Raw genomic sequence first — 26,720 nt, 5'->3', positions numbered from 1 at the left:
AATCCAAGACAACAAGTGACTAGAGAGTATGGTCTCTTTACCCTTTAACCTTTTTATCACATGACTTTTGTTACGAACAGCACTGAAGCACTGAGGAGACATTTAGTGTTTTTAAGTTCTTTATCATGTGATGTTGTACTTGAATATGCATCTCTCCCCAGGAGCTCGGTGTGACGTCGACATCGATGAATGCATCTCGAACCCATGCCAAAATACAGGGAGCTGTATTGATGCTCCTAATCGATTCCGCTGCTTGTGTCCTGTTGGCTTCACCGGGCTCCTCTGTGAAACCAACATTGATGAATGCGTGTCAGCGCCTTGTCTCCACGGGAGGTACACGTTCTTCCCTGTCATTTAAAACGGCACATTATGCAGAGGTGGCATGGAATTATTTTTAATTACACTCCTTGCCAGCGCAGAGAGTGGAGACGTATGTCGCGTATTGGAGGGGAGCTAATGTAATGCACTTAAGGTTGACTCATTGGTCTCAATTATAGCCATCAATGCTGTTTAAGGGGAAACACTCACTCAGTCAAAAGACTGTCTCTCGCTGAGGTTTCTGCATTAACTGTGCAGTGAAAGAAACCCAACAGCTATGGATGTTTTTTTTTATTTCACACAGTTAAAAATGTCACAAATCAATGTATCACCTCGTGTGTTGTGTTCCTCTCAGCTGTGAGGATGGAATTTTCTCGTACTCGTGTCTCTGTGAGTCTGGATGGAGCGGCAGCAGATGTGAAACAAACATTGATGTGAGTAAACCTGATAACTAATAACAAAACAACCTGCGGGGTGTTCAAGAGCCAAGGCAGCAGGGAAGTTTATAATCTCTATGTTGCCTTTGGTATCACTAACTCTATAGATTTTTCGACCAGAGAAGTCAATTGAACCAGCAGGATAATGTAAGCATTGTACAAATACCTGATTAAAAGAAATTGCTTAGGCTACAACCTAATTGATTTCAACCACAGCCTGTGCTGGTCTCCAGAGATAAAACATTGAGTTTCTTACCAGGCGCTTGTCTTTGTGAGCATGATCTGCTTTTAACTACTAAAAATCCATGATCCATTTTTAACCACCCATTAAGCATTTTAAAAACATCTCTGTGGAACCGTGACTGACTTTAGTTGTACCTCTCTTCCTTTACAGGACTGTGCGTCAGGCCCCTGTTTGAATGGCGGCTCATGTGTGGATCTCGTTGATAAATATGCGTGCTTCTGTCAGGATGGCTACAGCGGAAAAACTTGCCAGACCGACGTAGACGTCTGCAAAGAAGCGGCTTCTAACGTCTCGCTGTGTTTCAATGGAGCCACCTGCATGGACGGTGAAGGATCGAACTTCACATGCAGGTAAGTTGGTCCAATATGAAGTCTTTAAGTCGTGGCCCTTGGTCATTACTAAGGAATATTTACTAATGTGTGATTGTTTGTCCTTATTTGGATATTTTAACTAAATACAGATAAAGCTCTTTTCTGTCATTTTGGGATATCGGTGATGAACTCAGTAGAAATATTGTCTTCTAGTAGAAGTCTAACAATTCATCCAGACCAGTTCCTGTTGAAAGCACACGTGCTACGAGGCTTGCTCAAGAATGTGCTCTGGATCTACAGTAAACACAGCTGCACTCGTCCACGTTGGTTGCAGGTGAATCATTACGTTCTAATTGCTGACATGCTCCCCGAGTGATGAAGTGTGTCTGAATACAAGGTGTATGTGGTAAAAGTGTGCAGCTTTGACACAGCCGCTCCCTGGATGCCTTACAGTTAATTACATTGTCTAACCTTGTGCTGATGTGCTGCTGTACGCTCAGTGTCGGGATTTAATGTATCCCACACTGCAACAGCTCCAAATAGGTTGCTGCTCTTAACTGTGTTACATATTGATGAACTGGGCTGCCTGCTGCCTTGGCACAGATTTGACCGTGTTTTCTTAAATGCAGGCTCAATTTCATTTTACAGAAAGATTATAGTTTAATGTATGCATTAACATAAACACATGTGCTCGGAAAATATGTATAAGGCTTTCACACTTGCTCACGCTGCTGATATTTCCAGGAGGAGCTGTATGTGTGAACACAAACAGACACATGTTTCACTTAGACTTCACCCTGAGTTAGTCCTGTCAGACCTCGAGTATTTTCCTGCAGTAAGTCCGAGTGAGCTGATGTGAGAACGCAGCGGGATATTCTCCAGAGAATTACACGTAGCATTGATAGAAAGGCAGATATTCTCATTAGAGCGTCCCATAGTGGACTCTGTTGCTTCGTCCACTACTTCCGCATTGTCTCCTCTTACCTCAGGAAACATTATTATCCCATATTCTCTTTTGTAAAGTGTCTCGAGATAACGGTTGTTATGAATTGGCGATAAACAAATAACGATTGAATGTCTGACCTTCTTGTCTCTCAAATAGAGGCATAAAAAAAAGAAAAACAGAAACAAGAAGAAGAGGACACTGTTGCTAGCACGCTCCTCACGACATCTGGAGGAGTAACTGTAATCATATCGATCCTCAGGAATAAGTCCAGCTAAATGTGGCGTTTGTCCGTTTTTACTGTGGCTTTGTTATTCCGAGAAAGAAGAGATCTGAAAACAGCTCAAATGAAATCCTGCATGGTTATCCATTGATAAGATGAGAAGTGGAGAGCCAAAGAGAACAACAGTCAGTCATGGGACAATTGAGTGAGTACTATTAATGGCTTAGGGCTGAACGATGTATCGTTTCACCATCACGATTGCAAGGTGTACATGCGCAATATTCACATCACAGGGCGTGCACTGAAGCACAACGTGTTTCCACTTAGTTTTGCTTGAAGCAAATCAAAAACCATTAGTTTTATTGTTTCTATGACTCATCTACCACAAAAAAAATGTGTCTGATCGCACCAGGAGTAGTCAAAGCAGACCGCTGTGCATGTCACCCGCATGCAAAAATGTAGAGGCCACAGGGGCCTCTGCAGCCGTCACAGAAACACCTGCATGATGCACAAGGCAGATGCTCCATTTCCGATTGGAAATGAGTGTGTTTCCACTATCATCAGCACGGTGCTTTTCCATATATGCTGTGGCTACACAGAGGCAGCGTTAACAGAGAGGATATCCCGCTGATTATCATACAATCAGCTGCTACCCCTGCAGTGCACATGTGAAGTGTTGTGTGAGTCACAAGGCAGCTCATTATATCCAGAGTTACTATCACAGGGCTGGACATGTAGGTACAGATAACACAGAGGTAACACATTGATAGAAGTGCTTGATGACGTATGAGGAACACAGTTGCAAGCCGCAAGTTTGCATGTTGTTCAGTCTGTCTCCTCTTCACCTTTCCTCCTCCTTCAACACGTGTGTCTCAGAGTGGCTGTCAGAGGGCCGGGTCCAGTGTGTGACGAAAGGAGGAGGAGGTTAAGATTTAAAAACCGAAAATCATTTAAAGGCCAAATTATTAAAAAGAAATGTTTGATTAGAGTTTTAATAGATGCGCATTAAAAGACAATGCATATGTCTTGTGTAATATCCAATTTAAAAAAAAACACAATTTATGGAAGAAGGAAAAACAGAAGTTTGTCTTTCTCAATCCTAAAATGTGTGCATGTTCGCCGAGAGCTTCACCGGTGTATCCTAAAAGGAAGAATGTGCAACTTTTTGATCCAGTAAACGTTGCCCATGAGCACCTACATGAAACACGTAAGCCATGCTGAAACCTGGAGGAGCCAGCCCTGTGTGTTTACATCACAAGCTTTTAAAAAAATCTTTTGATAAGATTTTCTTTTTCGAAGCAGCCATGTGTTCTACCTCGACACATTTTTCCACATGAGTGGAGGTGCTTTGGTCAGGCTCGTACGTTGACTAATGGCCTAAAATGTAAAATCAGTCATGCAACGGTTTCTTAGCCAGCCCACATCTACCAGACATGAAATACAGAGTGTTGTTCTGCCTGCATGTTATGTGTGAAGTGGTTGACTTTCAATCCTGATTTTCTCTCTGTTGTGGTGGTCAACCACGAGGTTATTCATGAAACACATTTTCTAATGCTGTATCATTTTAAGAGTCATTCAGCTGCAACGTCAAGATCTCAACAACAGAGGTTCTCCCACTAAATGTTTCAAGACTTAGTTTGTATTTTCTGTAACATAAAAAAAAAATCTGGTTTCGTAAATGGGAGTATGTGTGTCTCTTTTTAAAAAAAAAATATGTTCCCAAAGGTTTGCAGGTCTGATGAGTCTGTATGGGAAATCCATGCAAGCCAGCAGACCTTGTTCCTCCTTTGGCCCCAGGTAGCTTTGCTGCATGGTCACACTCTTTGTCCATCTGGAAAATGACTGCTCTTCCACAAAACATGAAGCCAGTGGGGGTGACATCTGCAGAATTGAGCATTGCCTCTCTTGACTAAAGGTTCACGATTGTCCCTGTGTTCCTTGATCGATCCCAAAGCAGACAAAAACTGCACCATTGCCAAATGTTCCCTCTTGGTTTACCTGCGGATTTAATGCACTGCTGAATTAATCCATTTTTTTATTCTTCCGAGGGAATAATAATAAAATAACATAAAGTTTTTGAAAAAAGTTTGTGGCTAAGATAGCGAAAGGACAAGATCAAGGATATGAGACAAGGCCGAGACCAGTCTTGAGACTAAGACCGATATTGAGTACTACAACACTACCTAAGCAAATCAGTTTAACTTAAACCCAATCTAAAGTTTATCATGTGCATTTCTGTTGTATGTTGACACTAGAAGCCAGAACTGACTTTAAAAAAAAAGTTGTAGCATTTCTTGATAAACAATAAAAAACAAGTATTTCTTCCAGGTACAGTGGTGTCAGAGCCACAGGAAGGCCGTGACAGCACTGTAAGACAGCCACAGCGGCTGAAAGGATGATGTGTTTTCTTAGCTGTCCACCAGGTTTCATGGGAGACTTCTGTGAAGTGGATGTTAACGAATGTTGCTCAGCGCCCTGCCTCAACGGAGCCATTTGCCAAGATCTTATTAATAGCTACGTCTGCCACTGCAGGTCAGGTGAGTCACTCAGACATCCTGTGAGTCTCTCACTTTGCTTTGAGACGAGGCAGCGAAAACACTTTTTTTTTTTTTATCTCTAAGACCTGTTAAAGAAAACCTTTGTGACTCATGAACAAGATATCTGAGATACAGCCTGGATGGTGAGACATTTTGAGACGTGAACAAGCACCATGCATGACTTCATACTGTGGCCTAGATGTGGTTGAATACAGTTTACCATATGTATACCATGTTAATACTTCTATTAGATTGAAAGAGGCCACATGAGTGTCACTAAAGGGGGACATGACGCCTGCATACCTTCATTCAAAAGTCTTTCACTTTTTCTCCAGGGACAAATTTGTAGTCGTACAGTACTAAAAAAGACGATACAGCCGGAGCTCATTAAAATGTATGTGGCCGTCTTACTCTTTAGTGGAAGCCTTTTCTTGTCTTTGTGTGTGTGTGAACCCAAAAAGAGGCAAATCAATGTAGGAGAATCTGATTGATATTCACTTCAGAGGGTGGAAGTGGGAGAGCCGGGGCTCACCACGGCACTCTGTGGGCTTTTGTTCCTGGCAGGTTGGACAGGCCTTCACTGTGAGGATGACATTAATGAGTGCCTTCCTCAGCCCTGCAACCAGGGGATCTGCATTCAGAATGATCCGGGCTACGGCTACACCTGTTTCTGTCGTCCTGGATTTGTGGTGAGGCTCCCCCACCTTATTCCCCGTGTCAGTCTCTTTTTATTTTTGTATCCACCTTTATCCTCTTGCATCTTCATCTGTTTATTCACCTGTTATTAGAATAGAATAAAATACAAACCCTGAACCGCTCTTATACATACCATCAGGGCTGTGCCATCAATCAAGTCTCAATTACGGTTTTGGTTTCCCACAATGATGAGAACAAGAAGATCGAGATTAAACGGAAGCAGTGCTCGTTTTTATCAACATTTTTCCATCTTTTTTTTTTCTTTTTGTATTTTGCAGGGATAGATTCAATTTAATGCTAATCTGCATATATATATATATATATATATATATATATATATATATATATATATATATATATATATATATATATATATACGTACCTTCTAAGGGTGATTAACATTTGTACATTTTGTAAATAACACAAAAATAAGGTCTACATGTTCTACTTTATTCTTTATCGTTTAAGTGCTTGGAAAAAATAAGGATGAGCACAGTTAATCAAAGCTTGAACTTTTATAAATTAAATTGCATTTTTTAAAATCTGTTGTTATGCAGGGCCATGTTCATTACTGTACTACATGTTCCCTTTTTTATTATTCAAGCTGTTAACATTTAGTCTTGTGAAGCATTTCATCACAGACTTTACGCCACACATCTGAAGGTTGTTTATTTTACGTACACAGGGGAGGAACTGTGAGCACGACTATGACGACTGCCTGTTGAGTCCATGTCCAGAGGCGTTTTCCTGTGTAGATGGCATCAACAAGGTCAGCTGCCTGGCTCCCGTTACGGAGGCTGTTCCCTTGGCGACCGTGCTCAAGAACATCACTCGCGGCTCCACACCTCGAGCTCCGGCGCCAACACTCAGCCCAGCACTGACAGCTGAGCAATCTGCAGGTACACAACACACTGCGTCGGCATGTAAGTGCACGCAGCACAATGCATCTACTTTAATATTTTATTTTTCTTATCTTCATTTCTGAGGCTCCACTTTCCCTCTACATTTATCTAGGAGCTATGATATCAAGTATCTTGTTTAAAAATATATATGTGTATGAAAATGCATTCACTTTACATAGAGTATACACAATAGGCCAAAGAAATAATATCAAAGGGAGATGCATAACATAGGGACAATAACTCCTGTGAACATATATTAAAAGAAACTAAAGAATTAGCAGTCATAGGCTGTGTTTTAACTTTATTTTAATGAAACCAGGGGACTTTTAAACAAAGTCTAAAATGGAGAAAGTGTGTTTTGTTTTTTTTAGCTTCCTTTTTAAACAGTTGAGCATGCTGGCTCAGGAGGTGGGCTGTCTACTAATTAGAGGAGTGTTGGTTTGATAACCGGCTCCTGCAGTCTGCATGTTCAACTCTCCTTTGTCATGAAACTGAACTCCAAATTGCTCGCTAAGACATCGCCTGCAGTGTTTTTGGATAATGATGAGCCTTAGATGGTGCCGCCGTTAGTATGCGAATGTGGGTGTGAATGGGGGATGTTGGCGAGGAGTGTTAACCACCTTGAGTGGCTGAAAGACTCGGGGCATAATGGTACACTTGGTACAAAGTATCTTGGCATGCAGTGCAGTTGTCATGTTATCCATTTGGTGTAAATAGCAAATGAAGTTGCACCCGGGTTAGCGCCCAGGGATGTGTTGGTTTTAACATGAGATGGCGAAGAGGTGGTACAGTATGTTCCTTTCTTCAAAGATCAACTCCACCATAGACCAACTGAAGGCTGGTCTAAAGATCTGTGATGTGGTACGTCCCTGATACTGTAGAGGACGCGATAGAAAGATGGAATTACGCAAATACACGTTCCATAATTGGGAAATGCTAATATGGAGAGGCACTTATTGTGCCTGATGTTGGTGTGTGTGCATGCTTCAGTGAAATATACCTCCTATACTCCATCACCATATTTGATACAGTGTCCTGTGTGTTTTGTGTGATCAGGGACACAATCACAGGAGAGAAGTTAAATGAGCAGGCCTGGGCTCTGTCTCTCTAAGAATAAATAAATAACAACCCTCCAGCATGCAGGTACACCTGGCTCTTAAAGGGTATGAGAGCCGACGCTCTGATTATCTTGACGTTGCACCCAAAACACACTTATAGATAATCAAGCCACTTAATCCATCCCCAAATCACTTTGGGTCTCGTATTTTAGACACGGCATGTTAGACCATCGCAACAGGGCCCTGAAAGCTCGATATAAGAGTACAGTCCATTAAACATACCTATTGGTAGCATTTTCCACAACCTTGGGGGACAACACACTAAAGGCTGAACAGCAGTGTAACATCGTTGAAGTCCATTGGGGGCTTTGTGTATGTGGAGGAGGACCTTAAAATCAATTCAAAGTGATACAAGAAGAAAGTGCAGTGCAGCTTAGACTGAACTAATGTGCTCTCTTATCTCTGTTCTGGCTGAAAGCTGAGATGCTAGTTTGAATTAATGGCAGTCTCTGAGTTTGTTTTCCCAGACGACCAGTAAAAAACGCACAAGGTTTATCAAGTTTTGCAGAAAATGAACACACAAATAAGTTCTGCATCTTCATGATCTAATAATGGTCGCATGTAAATACTTTAAAACTTAAAAGACAGACACATGAGCAGAACTAGGCTCAGGTGGAACAGCCATCTGCTGAGACTGTGTCATGGTTGAGGGAGGATAGAAGGAGATGAAACACCCTAAAATGTGCAATAACTCTGGAAGTGACCATCACAAATGACTCATCTCCTTCCCACTGTACGCCACAGACAAAGCAGCAGGAGACATGTTGCCACAAGAGACGGGAGTTGAACCCCCAACCTTCCGGTTGAAAGGCAATGACTCTGAGTCGGTTTTTTCCTTACTGGCTGCACATACAGAAAATGAATTCTCTCCTGAATCAAAGTGCCAACTGGAATAGTGAAAGTGTTGATGGCATTTTAAATTAAATTTAAAGTATTTTTCATCTCTTAAACTTTTAATAAGTCAACTCCTGGCACAACAAGAACTTTAAATCAGTAGAAATAATGAGTTATATTGATATGCTGTGAAAACACAGACTAATGGCTTCTGGAAAAGGGATTCATTTTGATGAACAATTACTTCCCAACCAAGAATAACACCTGTTACCTCGATGAAAGAGGTGAGACATTTGGCAGACGATCAACCTCAATGAGAGCGTCTCAATCAAGCCCCAGTTCCAATCACCCTGCTATCACTTCCATTAACATTATGTCTGCAAGTGACTCTAAATTTAAAAAAAAAGATAAGCCATTACACCAATCAATTAGCACTGTGGACTGTGCAGACAATATTTTTTTGACAAATTACAAAGCTATCCTTGCCTTGTCCTTCCCTCTAAACATTTTTGCAGCTCAAAGTTTGCCAGTTTCAAAAGAGAGGAGCCCTCCCGCTGAGCCGACCCTCCAAATGTGATTTTAGAGCCTTTGGAACATAGCAGGAAATGATATATTAGGATTGATTGAGAGATTGTCATAGTTTGTGCAGCTGTGGTGGTGGTGGGGGAAAATCAGGTTTAAAGCTACTTGAAAAAAGTCCCTCTATTTCTATTTCAGAACAATAATTTGAAAGAGTGATACGAACAATCAGGGCTTGGTGAGATATCCTTTAACACTGAAATGACAGACATAGAACACAGTGTGTTGAACATTATTGGTGCTGGATTCAGTCATCTATGTGAGAGGAGGAATTGGAAGCAGTGGGCAGATTGTTACTCGTTGACAGATGAGGTCTGTCTACCTTTGAAACTGTTCACAGAGCTGTAAAACAGACCTATTGAACACAGACGAGCTTGAACCAATTCACTGCGACACTCTGAAAATCACTGTGGGCAAAAAAATAATGGAGTCCTCGCCGCCGCACCTGAGCCAGACTTCCTCCTGGAGATATTGCATCGGTTCTGAAAGGGTTAAATCTACGCACAGGAAACTGGTAAAGAAAAACAAATCTGGGACTCTTCACACCAGAACATCCTTCTACTCTTTAACATTTAAGCACATAATCAAAGAAAGTAAGAGAACCCAGAAACTCATGAGTTTATCTAACTAGGTCAGCATCTAAAAGCATGCAGTGCCCTTGGTGCTGCTTGAAATAGACTCAGTCAGTGCTCCTTTAAACCCAAGACTGCTCTACAACCTTTGAAATGTATCAAGTCTGATGGAATTTAAACATTGTGGGGGTAGTTAATACATTTCACTGCCGGAAAAGCATTTTTGTTTGTTGTTAAAGCCACTGGAAACCCACATTCTCAAGAGCCTTCAAGTTATGTGAATTAAGGTCTTTTTATAGTTATTAGCAACTTCAATTGAGATTTGAAATTGTGTCCCTTTCCTCAAAGCTTTTCTGATATTGGGTTTTAAACTGTTCAAAGATGTACGAAAGTGACGGGAGGAGTTTTAACAGATTATGAAACGGACTGAAATCAGTGATGACGCCTCTGACCTGTTTAAGTCGCTGATCAGAGGGAAGACTGGATTGTTGTTTTGAATGCTTGTAGCCACTGCAGTAGAATAAGTGTTGGAGAAGATGATTAACAACATGTTGTAGAAAATGACTTGAGGCCATGTAAGATCCAAAGGAACCGTTGGAACCCTCCCTGTTTTTTCTTGTTTCCGACCGCGAGAACTATTAACAATTTGAGTTCCCAGAACCCCAATTAGAGGAACCTTGTTAGCGCCTGCTTCAGAGAATTTACTCTCCCAGCACTTGAGGGACTTTGAGTAACAAAAGCTCATGGTGATGGGTACACAAGTCAGTGTAAGATGATTGGTTGAATAAGTTGAACAATTAGTCAAAGAGCCAATGCACTACCGGAAATCCCATTGTAAATGTTAGCAAATAACAGCCTGTAAAAACTGTTAGCATTATTATCAATGGAAAAAAACACATAAAAAGACCAACAATGCTCTCTAACTAAGGGGTTTAAGGTTCATATCACCATGGCGGTGCAAATGCAGTCAGATGCAGTCCCCATGAACTCTTTGGTCTGAAAATAACTAACGACCAAAACAGAAGTAAAGCGTACCAATATCTGCTTAAATTTAGGATGTCTACACTTTCCGTTTTGCAGGTTATTATTTGGGCCTTTTTGTCTTTATTTATATAGAGACAGGAAATGTTGGAAGGAGAGAGCGGGGGATGACATGCAGCAAAGGGCAGAGGTCAGATTTGATCCCATGACCGCTGCGACGAGGACTATAACCTCTGTACATGGGGTGTGTGACATTACTGTTGGCTATCAACGCCCCAAAATAACCTCCAGCGTTTTATCCTGTATCAGTTTTGAAGGTTTATTATCACTGAGCTTTTCGTTGACACTTAACGGCTCGACTTTGATATCAAAGAACATTTTAAATAATTAAATGTATGTTATATATTCTCCAATGAGTACTTATTATTAGTCTTTAAGCTTTCATGTCCACCGAGGATTTTACTGATGTAGTTGCTTTGATGAGGATCGTTTAAAGGTAATTTATGCAGAGGTGTAGAGTCATCTAAAATAAAAAAAGGTATTTTTACTACTTTAAACCAAAGAACGAACCAACAACAAAAGGACCTACTATAATTGTATATTATCTAAAATTAGATTCAAAAAAGAAATACAGCAAGTTCAGTTCAAAAGCAACTAAAAAGAAACCTTACTCCACAGATTTAGGTGATTGTCTTCTGGTATTCTTTTTTTTTTTTTATCACTGTACATGCAATGCTGAGCTCCACAGTATTTAAGCTCTCCGATATGAGAGCTGATGGGAATCTAGAGAGGACACTGCTGGTGGAGGGAGGCTTACTGCAGCTAAGCCTCGCTTTGGTTGACTTTCCTCGAAGTGATCGCCACAGCGCAGGTGAAGAAAGCTGTTATCTTTTGCTGCCACGTGGAGCGGAAATGAAATAACTTAAGCTGCTCAAAATCAAGTTGATGAGTAAGAGGTTAGCCGGAGGGTCAGTTCAAACATGCACGGCCTGTCTGCGGGCAGCCACCTTGTTAACCTTCAGTTTACACATGCTTTTTATTTGTTCAGTGTAGCCCTAGTTTATGTTTATGGGTTCATTGCGAGTTTGATCCTAATGGAGTTGGCAGCCCCTGATTAGTGGCCCCATAAGAATTTAATGTATTCAGTGACACAACTTTGCCTGAGAGTCATAATGACACTTGCATGGCGTACACAGCCATGAATATTCATGAGAAATAGGTTTAGACAGGAGGAAAAGTGGTGTGAGTGCATCATTTCAGTTCTACTTTATGGCCTCTGTGCTCCTGTACAGTAAGTGTCAGCGCAGAGCGTCGGAGTAATGTCATCAGTTAGTTTTAAAACGAGACTGCAAAGATATAATTAGAGACAAGATGTGAAAAAAAGGGATATTATATTTAAAGATTTGACTCCTCGGTACGTCTCAGCAGTATGATAATGTTCAACTAAATCTTCTTACATAAGTGAATATGAGACATTTCCTGCACAGTCTTGTAGGTACAGTACAGGATGACCTTTTGCCTTCCCTCAGGGCTCTGAAATTACAAGGGTCCAAGAACAGTCCTTAGCAGTATTTTATCTCCGCCCTGTGACAAGTTCAATCAGTCAGTCTATTACCTTCCCCCATAAATCAGGGACCAAACAGGCCTTACATCCTGGATTTTTCTTTAAATCAATGGGGCATAAAGTCTACATCAATTAATCCTCCACGTCCAAAATCCATCATCATATTAATTGATCTCAAGTTTCTCCAAATATATTTTTGTTCTGGTATATCTTCTGCTTTGTGCTGACTCACACTTGAATACAGTCTGTCCTGCGACACGGAGCTCCAACTTTCTGAGTAACATTAAATATGACTCATCAATTTCCTAGCCTCTATTATGGACATGTATTAAGACCAGCCCAGATCTGATCTTAAAGATTTATTTTAAGGAATGTTCCCTCTGAGAGGACTTTCTGTCCTTCCAGTTGAAGATGTAGAAAAGGAACGAACTCTTGCTAGAAACAGGTACAAGACCATGTTAAAGGAGCAGTATGTAACTCTGACCCCCAGTGTTTAAAATGGGTACTGCAATCCAAATTCAAAACATTGGAGAGATCTGTCCCCCCTGCCTTCTCCTCTCTATGTTGCAAACAAGGAAGCTTCAGTGTTTAGCCATCTTTGTATCTGTCTCGAGACCTGGGCTCTAATCCTTCTCACCTTTTTTAGAAAGAATGTCCAATATTGATCCTTGTTTGAGCTCGTTTCTTATTAGAAAAATGCAGAGGCTTTTAAGTCCAGTACAATCACTTCTATCTGTTCCAATCCTCTTGCATGCTTCGCTTCCATCGTTGCAACAACTGTTGGTTTGTTGTTTGCTTGGCAAACCGAGCGGCTTCCAAAACAAGTCGACATCTCAGGTCAAAACAAAAACAGAGTATTCAGGTTAGAAGGAGGATATAGTGGCTGCTGCAAGCAACATAGTAGTTGATTATATTAACGTCTGATCAGAGAGGAGGGTCATTTAATTATTCTCATTAGTAGATATTTTACATATTACTCCTTTATTGTACAAAATAGTTCATGCTTTTCATTATCTCACTTTTTTTTTACCCCTACATAAAAATAAAATGTCCTGTACTTTCCTCTTCTTAAATTTCCCAAACTGTATAATTACTGTGCTTGAGGAGAATCATTGATTATTTTTTATTGCAGCAATTTGCTTTGTCTTTGTAACATCCAGAGCACTCTCATGCACCATTAGAGCATATCATGCACTACAGATTGATGGATTTTTTTTTTATTACTGTGCTGTGCTTAATCTGATTGTGCTGAAACTTAAAGGAAGAATGTGCGACTTTTTGGTCTAGTAGATGTCGCCCTTGAGCACCAGCATTAAACCAAAACAAATTGCTGTTTGGCAACACCTCCGCTCTCCTACAGCGGAACACCTCTAACCCCTCTCCACTCACGTTCACATGAAGGAGTTATCCATTAGAATGCACCATTATTAAGAAACCTTTAACCCAAGTGGACAACATTGTCCATTGCCCGAGCTGTGGTTGCCTTTATTTTGCATTGTTGTGTTAGCATGTTAATGTTAACACACTTGAGTTAGCTCATTGTTTCAGGATATACTCGTTTCCTGCTTTATTTACGTGTAACATGTCACATTCAATAATATTTTAATGGTTATACGTTCGATGCTCATGAATTCCAGTGTATTGTTGTTGTTTTTTTGGTTTTTTTATTTAAGGTTAGGATAATTACATTTTTACAGTCTCCCTTATATGGTTATTTGAATTGCCCCCCGGGGATAAATAAAGTTTTAAGAATTGAATTGAATTGAACTGTACCTGCGTCAGTTAGCTTTGAGAGGAAACTCCCCACAGAGCTACTTTTTGATTCAGGGAGAATTTCAACCACCAGTGCTCCGAGGTCTGCTTTGAATGATTTCAGAAGACAAAAATAGGAAACAGTATACATATATTATTTTCAAACATGTGGATGAAAAATCTGGTGAGGAGAATAAAAGTGGTGGTAGAAACAGGAGACCTTTTAAAGGAAAAGACTGAAGCTAACTGCTAATGAGGTGAGGTAGTGCCTCCTGGCAGCAGCCTCACACCGCATCAAAGACTACAACAGACCAAACAAGGCTTTAACATTAATGAATAGCTTTGTCTCTGAGGTGTAATTTTCAATCATCAGCACTGGCAACCCCCATTGTCAGGAGTGAAGAAGAAGACAGCACGGCGTTGTTGCTCGGTGCGTTTATCCTCATTAATTCACAGATCACAGTAGGTCTGCTCACGATAATTCTCCTTTTTTTGCCAGGGGATTTTCCGCTGGGTATTGGTCATATTGCTCTCTGGAGAAAATGGGGGGTATTGAGGTTAGCTTGTTTGCCAAACGCCCTGAGGGGCCCGCTGTCAGATCAAACGGGGCCGGGCCTATTAGGACCTGACGTGTAACAAATATTGATAAAGGTCTTACTTGCAGCAGTCCGATTAATCATGGCAGCAACTTTAAAGGAGCTTTGCTGATTTCTCCTGTGTAATGATTCCCCCCCCCCCTCCCCCAGATAAGAAGAGACAGAGCATAAGACAGGTGCATCCAGGAGTGTGTTTCATTTGAACAGGCTCTCCGCTTTGACTTTCCAGCAACAAATTGCGCTACTTCCCTCAAATGAGAAATATATTGAGCATGAGCACCCCTAAAGCTCGCCTCCATTTGCAGTCTGTGCCAGTCTTTTAAGTTTGTCTGCGTCACTACCCCCAATAAGCTCGCGGCCAGTGGGACTTTTACTGAAATGTCCCATAATTGCCCATTCTCATGGATGATATAAGCCAAGTTATTTCACTATAAAATGAGGAATGTAATAAACTTGTGTGACTATGTTGATTTTTTGCCAAGACTCTCTTACCTAATCGAGTGCCATTTTGCATGCTTCAAAGCTTTTTGGCAAAAATAAAACTATTTACAGTATGCTAGTATAGTGAGCAGGATACAATAATTATACTGTGATGTAACCATATGCCCTTTAAGGCTTTTCTTCTGCTTCATAAATATAATTATTTACTCTTCTTCTGCCTCTTCTCCCCACAGTGAATTGCCAGCACTAGTATCTAAAAGTGTATTCTGTCCATGTTGCCAAGGTTATGTAAGGATACAGGTCACATTAACATTTCTTGCTTTATAGTAATGTTTGCAGCCGGAGAGAAAATCCTAGTTCAAACCTCAGTTGCAACAAACATCTTCCCTGCTGAGGCATCCTTAGCCAAACGCTGGATCTTCATTAAATCTGGGGTTGCTGCTCCGTTTCTCACCTCGTGCTCTGACCTCCCTGTGGAGGCAGAGAGTGAAAAGTTGAATTGTTCTCTCAGGGATCGATAGGCAATCTTAGCAGAATTTACAGTAAAGATGCATAAACTGCAGTCAACCTTGCTTTGGTTTTACCGCTTGCCTAAACTATCTGTTTTCTTTCCCAGATTCAAGCTTTGTTCAGTACTTTGGGAATTCCTACCTGGAGTTTGAAGGAATCGACCTCAGTGAACTCAATAATATCACAGTGAGATTTCAAACTGAAGCAGCACAAGGGACTTTGCTGTTTGTGGACCAAGGACCTGCTAATGGGGATTTCTTCTTCTTGAAACTCTTCATCCTGGATGGACTCTTGCAGGTAATAGCACAAAAGAAACCTCTGATGTTGAAAGTGAAACGCAATGCAGGAGTGAAAAGAAATGCAGTTCCTTGAGTGACCACTTGACCTTGCCAACAAAAGACTCTTGGCAGCACCATTAACATCCATTTTGAAGCTCCTGTGTGGAGTTTTTAACTGGTTTTGAAATAGACTAAACTGAACACTAATGCCTCTATATAGACCCCAAAAGCAGAATAGATCCTAACTGACAGGATTGGATATTTATATAGAGTTATTTTTAATTCCTAAATCTGCTGCGAGGGTAAGTGTCACAAGGAGTGATTAACAACAAGCTGCAGAAAACCCCAACACTCTTTTCACAGGAAAGACTTTTGATGATACATGTAACTTTTTAAAAAGTAAAGTATAGGGTAAGGAGATTTTTATAAAATCCAAAAAAAACAAAAACAAACATTAATTCCACATGTCCAGAACAAATTTAGCAAAGTGATAAGAGGCACTGCTTAGCCAACAGGGGGTGCTAACATCCACAAAAACCAAACAGCCCTCAAAGGAGATTTGAAATGTTGGAATAAACATGTTTGAATGGTAGACCAGTTTTCTCTCTATAGATTATTTTTATTGTTTCACACTGTACTTAGCGTGGATACAATTCTGTCTTGTTTGTATTAAGGCAAAGAATTATTCATAGATCTGCATAATTAGTGGCTGAGGTGATTGACATGTTATTAAGACCCATGTCAGCTTCACCTCTTTGTCTTGTTTAGTTAATTGATAGGTAGAATTTTCCAATGTGTTGAACACCATTGATTGGCTTTAAAACACCTCTGCAGTCTAATGAGTGACTTCACTGAGACTACTTCCATTTTTTATACCGTGTATGAAAAAAAAACCATATTTATGTGTATGAAACCTTAAATACCCCTTGGGGAATTTGTCATGTACGGAAGCCCTAAAGGGACATACATCCTTAAATTGGATTTAACTCAATTTTTAAGAGTTAATCTTGATTTTCTTCTTAATATCTCGACTCATTTATCTAATTTCTCTAGATAATGAAGCTTGTTTTCCCCCGTTAATAACTTCATTTCTCCTGATCTCAAGAAGGCCATTGAAACTAATTTGTTATTACATGAATGCCCGGTATTGTTTTCCCAAAATACCAAGATAAAATAACATTTAGTAAAATATAATGTGGATGTATGTCCTCTAAGGGCTTCTGTAGTTCTAAGACTCAAACAAACATACAGGCAGCACATGACATGAAAGAAAACCATTAAACATACATCATAAAGGCGTTTAATGATTCAATGCTTTTATGATGTATTATATAATTTATGCCTAATTACCTCGTGTTTGCTCATGAATATTAGCTTTGCATGGCCAGTTGTCTCGTTCATTAGGCAGTATGTTCAGCTTATTGGAAGTGTACATGAAACAAACACCAAACATGTCCTTTATCTCCTATTGTCAGTATGCCTTCAGCTGTAATGAGGAGGAAGAGGTGAAACGGATCACCACCTCGATTCGTGTTGATGGTGGCAAGGTTCACATTGTTAACATCAGGTATGTTCCCATCAATTACCTTCATGGATCTTAACAAGGCTGTGTTGTGGTTTATTCATGTTCAGCATGTTTACAACAGCAGACATAATGCAACGCTGCAAATGCAGGAGGGAAAATAACATATTACTTTCGAAGTCAATGACTTATAATTTCCTTTTACGGCTTCTAATTTCCAGGGAAGGACATAAACCCCCTGCAAAGTGTGTTACTATGTATCTGCTTCAGGCAAAAATGTTTTCTATTGGGAAATAAAGAGGCACATTCATGATAAGCTACTTAGCAGTATACATATTTTGTTCAATTAGTGTTCGCACCTCAGGTGGTATTAGCTTGATCCTCCTCAGTTATCCACTCATTTCAAGTGTGGCAGGTTTTTCATGGAGAAGGACTAATACTGGGGGAAGATACAGGCCTATAATTGGCAGGAATCAGCAGACTGGGAATTTAAATTTTATTACAAAATGGTCTTCCATTTGAAAGAAGTAAAACAAACGTCAGAATGTGCCTATTAAAATGCATTAGTGATCACTGACCATGTTTTATTGGCTGTTCCAAAGTCTTCATTTGCAGTTTCTCATTACGAAAAGATTAACAAGCAAGAGCCGAGCACAAAATCAATGTTTAAATGATTTAAAGTGAGGCTGTGCCCCCTTTAGTTATATTGTTCCTAAGCCCGCGTGCGATCCTGCTGCCAGCTCTCTCCATTATGTTCTGACATGAGAAAGATTGCGGTTTGGTTTGGAGACACAAAGTTTATTATGTAGGAGAGGGAAGCTAAGACAAAGTGGCTCATGTTTGACTCATATCAAGTCTGTTTACTTTGCATTCAAAGGGAGTACAGACACTTTAATTTAACATTGCAAAGAGGACATTACATTCATTTTTGTAGAAATTCTTCTTGGGGGAAAAAGTAGCTTGTTGAACTTTTTTTTTGTTGCACTGCTCTAAAAGACGAAAAGTCTTTTTACACATGCAGAAAACTTCTGATATTTGCAGATGGAGCTACTAATATTCTCAGTATAGCGTTGTATAGCGGACTCTTGCTGCGTCTGCTACTTTAGCATCTTTTTTTTTTTTTTTTGACATGTCTTACCTCTGGAGACCCCCCCCCCCCCCCCCAAACTCTCCCTTAGGTATTTTGAGGAGTGCACATGTGAAAATGACTCAAGTTTAAGAGGCAGGGAAACAAATGTATTACATTGAACTGCTGATGAAATTATAAAAACGATGAGCACAGATTAAAGCGGAGATACTGAAGGTGATTATGAACACGCCGGGCCAGAAGTGAGCAAATTGTTTCCTGCAGAAACAAAGCTGTGCAGGAAGGTTGCCTTGTGACTCTTGGCAGACAGCTGCACTGTCCTAAATATGCAAGAGCATCCAGAAAAGGCCAATCAGGTTTAAGGACTACAAGGCTGTTTTTTTTTGTTTTTTTGGCACAAAAACACAACAGTCGTGTGAATCAATCATAATGTTCTGTACCAACCCCTTGGAGACGTTGCAAGAAAGAGAGCTGTCATAACCCGAGGGTTGGGCGCGTGGAGAAATGGCTCCTGGTGTCACAAAGCAAATTCTTCGTAATTGTCTGACGGTCGAGTCCCTCCATCTTTGTCTGATTTGACCCAGAGCTACAACGCCACGGCCATCCTCAACGTCACCGCCTAGCTCATTATAGACTTTTAATATATCTTCCCGTCAAACACTCTTTTCAATATGTTAAATAGAAACCCGGTGGGGCTGACTTCTCAAGGACATTGAGCACAGTGCCCTCTGGCTGCGGGCCAGGCCGCTCTGGCAGGCTGCTCCTAAATTAACCGCTTCTCCACGCCGGCTCTAGAGGAAGGACTTATGCAGCTCCGAGTCAGAGCCCCGAGTGTTTAGTCGCTGTATGCAACAGCCTGCAAAGTACAGGCTTAACAAATCAGACTAGATTGCTTCTTGGAGCTCCTAGTTTACACTCGGGAAACAAGAGGTACCAAGAGACAGAGGAAGGGAGTCAGAGCATCTGTGGCCTTAGTGCCCTCGAGCTGCACATGCTCGGCCCAGAATCTGCACTTAGGTAATTATCTGATCTCCCCAGTTGTTTCAGAGAGGAGGATTGGTTTTTGAAATCTATGAATGGCTGTGGGGTGGGTCCAAAATAGTTGAGTGAAGGTGTTTGAGAGAAAACAAATTGGAATTCTGCTTTGGCAGCTCAGACAGAGATTGTGATTAATGAATGTAAACAAAACGATTACAGCTGTTTATAAATCTGAACATTCAGTGTTTCACGCTTCTTAGTCCGAGGAAAGTTAGCGACGATAAAGTTTGAGTTACAAAAGTTTGTATCGATCACTACAAAGAAAAGATTGTTTCAGCTCTGCAGGATAACTTTGCTGGACTTTGTTCTATCAAGCCTCCTTTCTTTCTATCAGGACAGGATTCGTCTCAGTGTGTGGTGTTATTACGTCAGCCAGAAGTACTTCTAAAAGGGAATTAATTATCCTCTTATCAAGGCCACTAATTTTCCGACCTTTTCAGCTCAGGAGATATTTTTGGGTATATTTTTGTGAAATGGTCCTGATTTTAAAAAGACAGAACGGACACATGCATTTTTAAAAATAATGATAATAAGACTGTCTTCTCTCGACATTAAGAGACATGACATGACATAAAAAAAAAACCTGGATTAAAAGACCAAGTAGGTTGGCTTTCACAAAGCAGTGTGAAGCAGATTCATTTCTCATGTTGAAATGTTCAATCCACAACTGACTGTTAGCTTCACTTTACAGCAGATATCTGTATATCGAGACAAATAAATAAAGCCCAATAGGAAACTGTTCCGACTGTTTGATGCTGTCCATGCGTATGGTTTCTCCCTGTATACACCAAAGCCCCCTGATTCCTAATTGGTCAAAAAAGCTTGCACTACATATGTACTACAAACAGCAACAAGAACACTTCTTCTGCTGCTTTTTTAAAGGTTAATTTTGGGGGCTTTTCGTGCCGTCATTTTGAAGTGATAGGACGGGGTATAGAGTCAAGTATTGGGGAGAGAGAGTGGGTCATCATGCGGCACAAGCACTAACCACTAAAGGCTACCAGCACCACAAGATTGTCCATTTAATGAAGAATCTGTAAATAGAGATAATACACTGAGGGGCGTCTGCCAGTCTGATTTCTTTCATTTTAGTGCCTGCTTCTTTGACAATCTTCAACAGCTGTAAGTTTAACAACGTCACATAGAAAAGCAAAACTCCCATTTAAACAAGTCTGTTGTGCCATATTCTATGCATTGAAGGAGAGACCTGACAGCAGACATGTCTCTCTCTCTCTCTGATTATTAAGAACAGCAGAGCAGAGAACAGAATGTGTCTGCAGGGTACAGAGCACATCGTCCACTGTTATCTTTCTTAGACGGGGATAAAGTGCTGCATTAGCAACCATTATCTTAAAATCGTCGGTTAACATGACCTACTTTTGAGCCACTTTGTTCTGCTCAATCACTGCGTCACCTGGCCCTGCAGGTGTGAGTGACCGGCTGGTGAGCGGTATACTCTCTTTACAGATAAGTAGCACGTCTACTGATGTGAACATCAGTTACGTTTAGACCCCGAATACAAGATGATTCCCCTTTTTTTCAAGAAGACAAACAACATATTTTTCAACCAATCAATAAAAAAAACAACAAACAGTTTGCCTCTTCTTCTTTTTTTTTTTTTTAACACAATTCCTCCATTCTCTTCTTTAGACAACATCTTACACCTTGTGAAGCGCAGCTCACTCTCTCTGGTCATGAGACATTCAAAAGCACAGCAAGCAATTACTGGCTGGGAGACATGATAAAGAAAACAAACCACATCTTCACAGGTGGTCTGCCTCAACGATATCGACCCAATCAGGTAAGACGCCTAACAACTCAGTGTTTTGGATGTTCTGAGAGACAAAAGTGTCAGCTGAGTTACATGAATGTGACAAACTATAACTTCAATTCAATTAAAAAACTTTATTCGTCCCCCAGGGGCAATTAAAAAATATAAAGTTACCATATTTAAAATCAAATGTTTCAAGAATTGGAAAGTAACTGCCATAGGTGATGAATTGTCTTATTTAAGGTTGTTTTCTTTCTTTCATGTAGAGAGCCAAGCCTTTCCACAACCACACTGGCTGCATTGAAATCATTCAAATTAACAAAAGGAGGAGCTTTTACACATCCGACGCAATATCCGGCAGTAACATAAGCCAATGCAGGTAAAGTCTTTTGATTTAATCGCGTTAGCTTATTTTCTTCAAACTAGAAAAATCCTCTTCATGTTTTTCAGGATTTTTTCTCTTTGCTGCATTTCTGTCCTCTTTTTCTCTGTGATGAAAAGGAAATTCTGTCCCAGAAATCTAGCGTCAACATTTTAAAGGAAGAATGTGCTACTGTTTGATCCAGTAGATGTCGCCCCTGAGCGCCAGCATGAAACAAACTGCTGTTTGGCGACACACCTCCGCCACACTGCCTCCCACCCTCAAACTTTTATCCAATGTTTACATTTATAGTTTGCATGCCACAGAAGCCTCCACACCACCTTTGCCAAGTTTGACAACTCCATCAACCGCCGCCAACACAGCGAACAAGACAGCAAAGGCAGCTCCCACACAGACACCAAAACATCCTCCGCAAGCACCTCGACTTTGCCACGAGGGTCTTTGCCGAAACGGAGGAACATGTCATCAGCTGCAGATGTCTGCTGAGCCGCTGCCGGTCTGTCATTGCACGCTTCACTTTACTGGAACTTTTTGTGAAAAAGGTAAGGAAAAAAAAAATGTGCCTACTCTCTGTGTCTTCCTGTTTTTCCATGTGAATGAAAGAAAGACAGAAAGAATGATTGACAGACGGGTAGATGATAGTGATTGATGATAACAACTGACAGAAAGACTCAGAGACAGTTTCATAGATACAGATAAAAACATTGATTGATACTGACAGATAGGTCGTTTCAATACATGGAAATACACATTGATAAATAGAAATACAGAGATTCAGAAATCTCTATTGTTAGACAAGCAGCTAAGTACAAACTGAAACAGAGAAACAAACAGATTAATAAGAATGCCAATAAATAAAACACATGAATAGAAATACAGATATAGATAATTTAATGTTGAGATACCAGTAAAAAATAAAAATAAATCACTAGAAGTAATAATGATAAATAAAAACGGATTTTTACAGAAATACTGATAAGAAAGATGCAAACCAATATGGACAGAGATATTAATAAGAATACATTGATATTGATAGAATCAGATAAATAGATAAATAAATCGTGTCGATCCCTCCATATCGATTGTAATTGGATACGCCAATATCGGCCGATATTATTGGCTGTCCGATTAATCTGTCAGGCTCTGATAAATATATACCAATAAAAGATTTAAAGAGAAATAGATATACCGTAGATACTGTTATAAAAATACAAATACATAGTGGTAGTAATAAAGCTATATATAAAGATTCACACACACACACACAAGCATAAGGCTTCAAAGAACTCATCGTACTGTGACCTCCGAAGTGGAACCATCAAGGGCCAGCTAACAAAGGATGTGGGTTAATATAATATATGCTGAGCCTCTTCAGCTAATAGGTTTCACTATGAGGGAGAATAGAGTCGACTGCTTTAGGAATTTAGAGTGATGTGAATTATTCAGGATATGATTAATGAATCGAAAGATCCACATAAGCAGCTTGAAGCGTCACTGTGTCCATGTTCACCTCAAGAGCTCTCTGGGAGCGAGTGCACAACCTTGCTGCTCTGTCTCAACATTCAGCTACAGCCCCGTCCCTACACTAATATTAGTCTTGTATCAAACACTGGGACACCGTTAAGGAAGCAGCATTCACAGACTCGCATGAGAAGAAGTTTTTGCTCTCCAGATTTCTTCTGGGTGCTCTTATTAGGTTGCCAATGACGTCCTCTCCTGTGTTCCTCTTGCTGTACGTGATGTTCTCAGGAAGCATAAATAACACCACCCTGCTATTGTAACATCCTGAGTCACTGTCAACAGCAGGAGCAGCAGAGATTGTAAAAAAAATAGTTTGTTTGCTTGATTAGGCTCCTCACAAGACTCACAAGAGATATTGCAGACATAGTGTTAAGCTAGCGAGGTTACTCTCCCCTGGATTAGCTCAAGTATCGGATTACACCTCAAACACAGTTTCAATGCTCAAATAAAGAGCTCAGTCAGTAGGGTTTTGGATTGGGAACGGGAGGACCGCCAGTTCAAGTCGTGAAGCAAAGTTAGTCTGGGAAATTGGCCTGGTAGCTTGAGAAGTGCTTGATCACTTCCTGCCGTGGTGCCCTTGAGCATGGCACCCCCAGTTATGTGTTTGGAGTCTTCTTATAATAAGTTGATCAAGGGTTTTAGCTTTCTTTCACTGTGTGGAAAATCGAGTTAGTCCCTCACCTAATCATCTCTTAAATGCTAATTATCTCAGGCTAATCATTTACTAGCTTTACAAACCTAGGCAAGCATTGATTATCAATCAGTTTTGGTAGGAAAAGAGAGATTTTACACAAATGCCCAATACAGACAATACCATGTTGGGCAGCCAATAAAAGTACCTGCAGACTTCTTTTTCCCCTCTCTGTGTTTCTCTCTGTTTTGCTGATTACATTCGGCCATGGATGAAATAGAGGTCATGAAATATACCTGGGTGACCGTGATGATACCTAGGCAGCTGGTCCAAGTGTCATCTATGTGGGAGAAACACTGGAGTGATTATACCTCCTCTTTCTGTACTCTTGTCCATGCTCCTTGAGTTGCTCTTCTCAGTTTCGTCACTATTTGTTCGCCTCCATTTGTTATGTTTATTATATCCAAAAATTTAGCCGGAATCAAACCGGAGAGTCGTTGGTTTGAATTGTGAGGCTTTCTGCCTTTTTGATCACTTGCCCCCTCACATGGTAAATCACACCTGTCCTTTTTAAGGTTGTTGCACTTGCAATGCTTTCATTCAGGGGTTTTTAGCAAGGCACCTAAACAGTGGCCACCAAGAGTCACATTTTAAACATGGGGACTTTTTTCGGCAACAAGAACTCTTAATGTCATATCAAGTATTTACAATAAACACTGGGTTGATTTTTACCTTCCCACACATGACGCTGATTATTTTTACACATTACATGTAAATCTGGCAGCATGTCGCTTAGAGCTGATGTTCGTCGTTAACGTGGCTTGAGCAGCCTGCGTGCACCTGACACCTTAACCTGACACCTCCGCCACGTGTTCTACAAACGGTAATTTTCAGGTGATTAAGCAAACGCGGAAAATGTTATTTGTCTCTTCAGGCACTGTAACAATAGTGATGCTATTTTTAAGACTTCACTCTCATTTGTTTTTTCCCCCCATGGGAGACAGCTACATCGAAAGCGGTGCCCTCCCCCCTCCGCCCTTTTCTGTTTACATGACAAAGATTCTGCTTTGTGAAGCCAATTATTTAAGCTGCTTTGGATAACTTGTGAAGAGAAAGTTGAAATAAGAAACTCTATCATTTATTGATTCACCCATTTATTTATTCATTCATTTATTCCTCACAAATTTAGCACCCGGGTTAATACAGATTACTAATGTGCTACCAATTATCAGTGTAGCATATTCATAACATGAAAGGCCAAATTTGCTGAAAGCTGACCTTGTACTAATTGTTGATTTAACCAGATTCAAGCTAAAGATGCAACCTAAGCTTATAATGTTTTTTGTATAATAGCCTACAGGATATACAGTACACAAAAAGAAACAATATCGTTGTTTAGTTCTTGTGATTTTGGGGCTTTTTGTGTTTAGACAGTATTTCAACTATCCTGCTCAGGAGGGCTGAGCACACAGCATGTGGATTATCTTATGAAACCAAACAAATGCCAATTGGGAAGAAAGCTGACTGAGGAAGGAAGAACATCAACCACAGGGAATCATTTTTTACTCATCCCACAGCTCCAGCTTCATGTACAACCCATGTTCAAGCCGTCTCCTCCACTCAGCCCCTGTTTTATTTTCTCTTTGGGAATTTTCTCTTCAAAGCAGTCATAAAACTATCACAGATTCTTCCTGAAAGACGTTGGCCATCTTTGTTAACTCTAAAGTCACGTTTGACTACAAGACATTTCCAGTTTTCCGAGTCAGACTCTGCCTGTTCTTGAATGTGCTGCTTTGGTCAGGCCCTTGGTCTATTAGTGTGGGCCAGGTTGAAGTAGTGTCCATCACCTACCTACACCGTGGCAGCTGTTTCAGGCATTCACAATTACATTATGGAAATTGTAAATCTTGTCACTGAAGGTCTCATAATTACATAATCATGAGCTATAACACAGTCTAACCTTTTAATGTAATCCACGTATGCCACGATTAATAATGTTTTACTTTAATTTGTGACTTTAGATTTCATGCTTGATTTGATCATTCGTTCTCACAACTTTTCCTTTTTCCTTTTTTCCCTTCATATAACTTATATTTGAAAAAGTAATGGGATTTACCCTCAACCATTTCCCTCCATGACCATAAAGTAAGTACCTTCTTATCCCTCAACTTGTCACACTCATAAACTTTTCCTTTGAAACCCAGCACTTGGCCTTTCGGAGACGTTTCTGCTGAGTTTGACTAAATTCGCTCCTCCTCAAAAGCAGCCGGGTCTCTCAGGTTTTAACAGTGTGCAATCTCTTCTGAGCACTCATGCAGCAATGTGCTTTGCAACACTCTTCCTGTTAGCCCGCAGACAGAGAGTCCAGAGGCTGTGTACATGCTGACAACATCTGTGAACGTGTGTTTTCATGGCAGCTTGGCCAGGTGGCAACCTGGTCCTTACTTTGTGTTGTCTCTGACCGATAGATGAAATACTCATGATGTCACATCTGGAGGTATCTAATAAAAATATCATGATGCACATTCACGAGCCTTTGAGGCCTCCTTATTGTTGTCCATGGAGGCCTAATCTGCTACTCGTTAGCATAGAATGTTCTTCAATGTGTACTAAAATTGTAACTTACCTTGTTAGGGTTTCACATTATCACGATAGTGTGCATACTGCCACCTGCTGTTTCAGACTGTGTACATGCGCCAGTGTACTCAACAATGTTACTAATGTGAATGCAGACCAGCATGGGAGAGATTAGTGGGGGAGCCATTGTGCTCGGGCACCGTACGAAACAAAGTTCCTAATGTGAAAACGCCTATAGCTATGCTGAGATATTCCTCAATGGCACACAATTGTTAAGAAAAACAAACCGTTACTAGGCAAAGGAGGCGGTTGCTATCGTGGCGCAGCTTGCATTACTAACACTAAGATGAACTAT

The 26,720-nt window shown here is 40.5% G+C and overlaps 1 protein-coding gene across 2 annotated transcripts in view; it reads left to right on the top strand.

The window, feature by feature from the left end:
- The window catches only part of eys (eyes shut homolog), a 176,142-nt gene that overhangs the window by 97,063 nt on the left and 52,359 nt on the right, over positions 1-26,720 (top strand). For both annotated transcript variants that reach the window (XM_079363047.1, XM_079363046.1), the window contains 11 exons: positions 162-333; positions 674-752; positions 1,150-1,349; positions 4,889-5,013; positions 5,578-5,702; positions 6,395-6,608; positions 15,665-15,855; positions 17,312-17,403; positions 21,134-21,284; positions 21,521-21,633; positions 21,928-22,178. In XM_079363047.1, the coding sequence (XP_079219173.1) occupies positions 162-333; positions 674-752; positions 1,150-1,349; positions 4,889-5,013; positions 5,578-5,702; positions 6,395-6,608; positions 15,665-15,855; positions 17,312-17,403; positions 21,134-21,284; positions 21,521-21,633; positions 21,928-22,178 (1,713 nt within the window). The remainder of the gene's footprint in view (positions 1-161; positions 334-673; positions 753-1,149; positions 1,350-4,888; positions 5,014-5,577; positions 5,703-6,394; positions 6,609-15,664; positions 15,856-17,311; positions 17,404-21,133; positions 21,285-21,520; positions 21,634-21,927; positions 22,179-26,720) is intronic.

The sequence above is a fragment of the Symphodus melops genome (genome assembly GCF_947650265.1).
Source record: "Symphodus melops genome assembly, chromosome: 15".
NCBI lineage: Eukaryota > Metazoa > Chordata > Actinopteri > Labriformes > Labridae > Symphodus > Symphodus melops.
The sequence above is the reverse complement of the archived record's forward strand: the minus strand, read 5'-3'. Positions and strand labels throughout refer to the sequence as shown.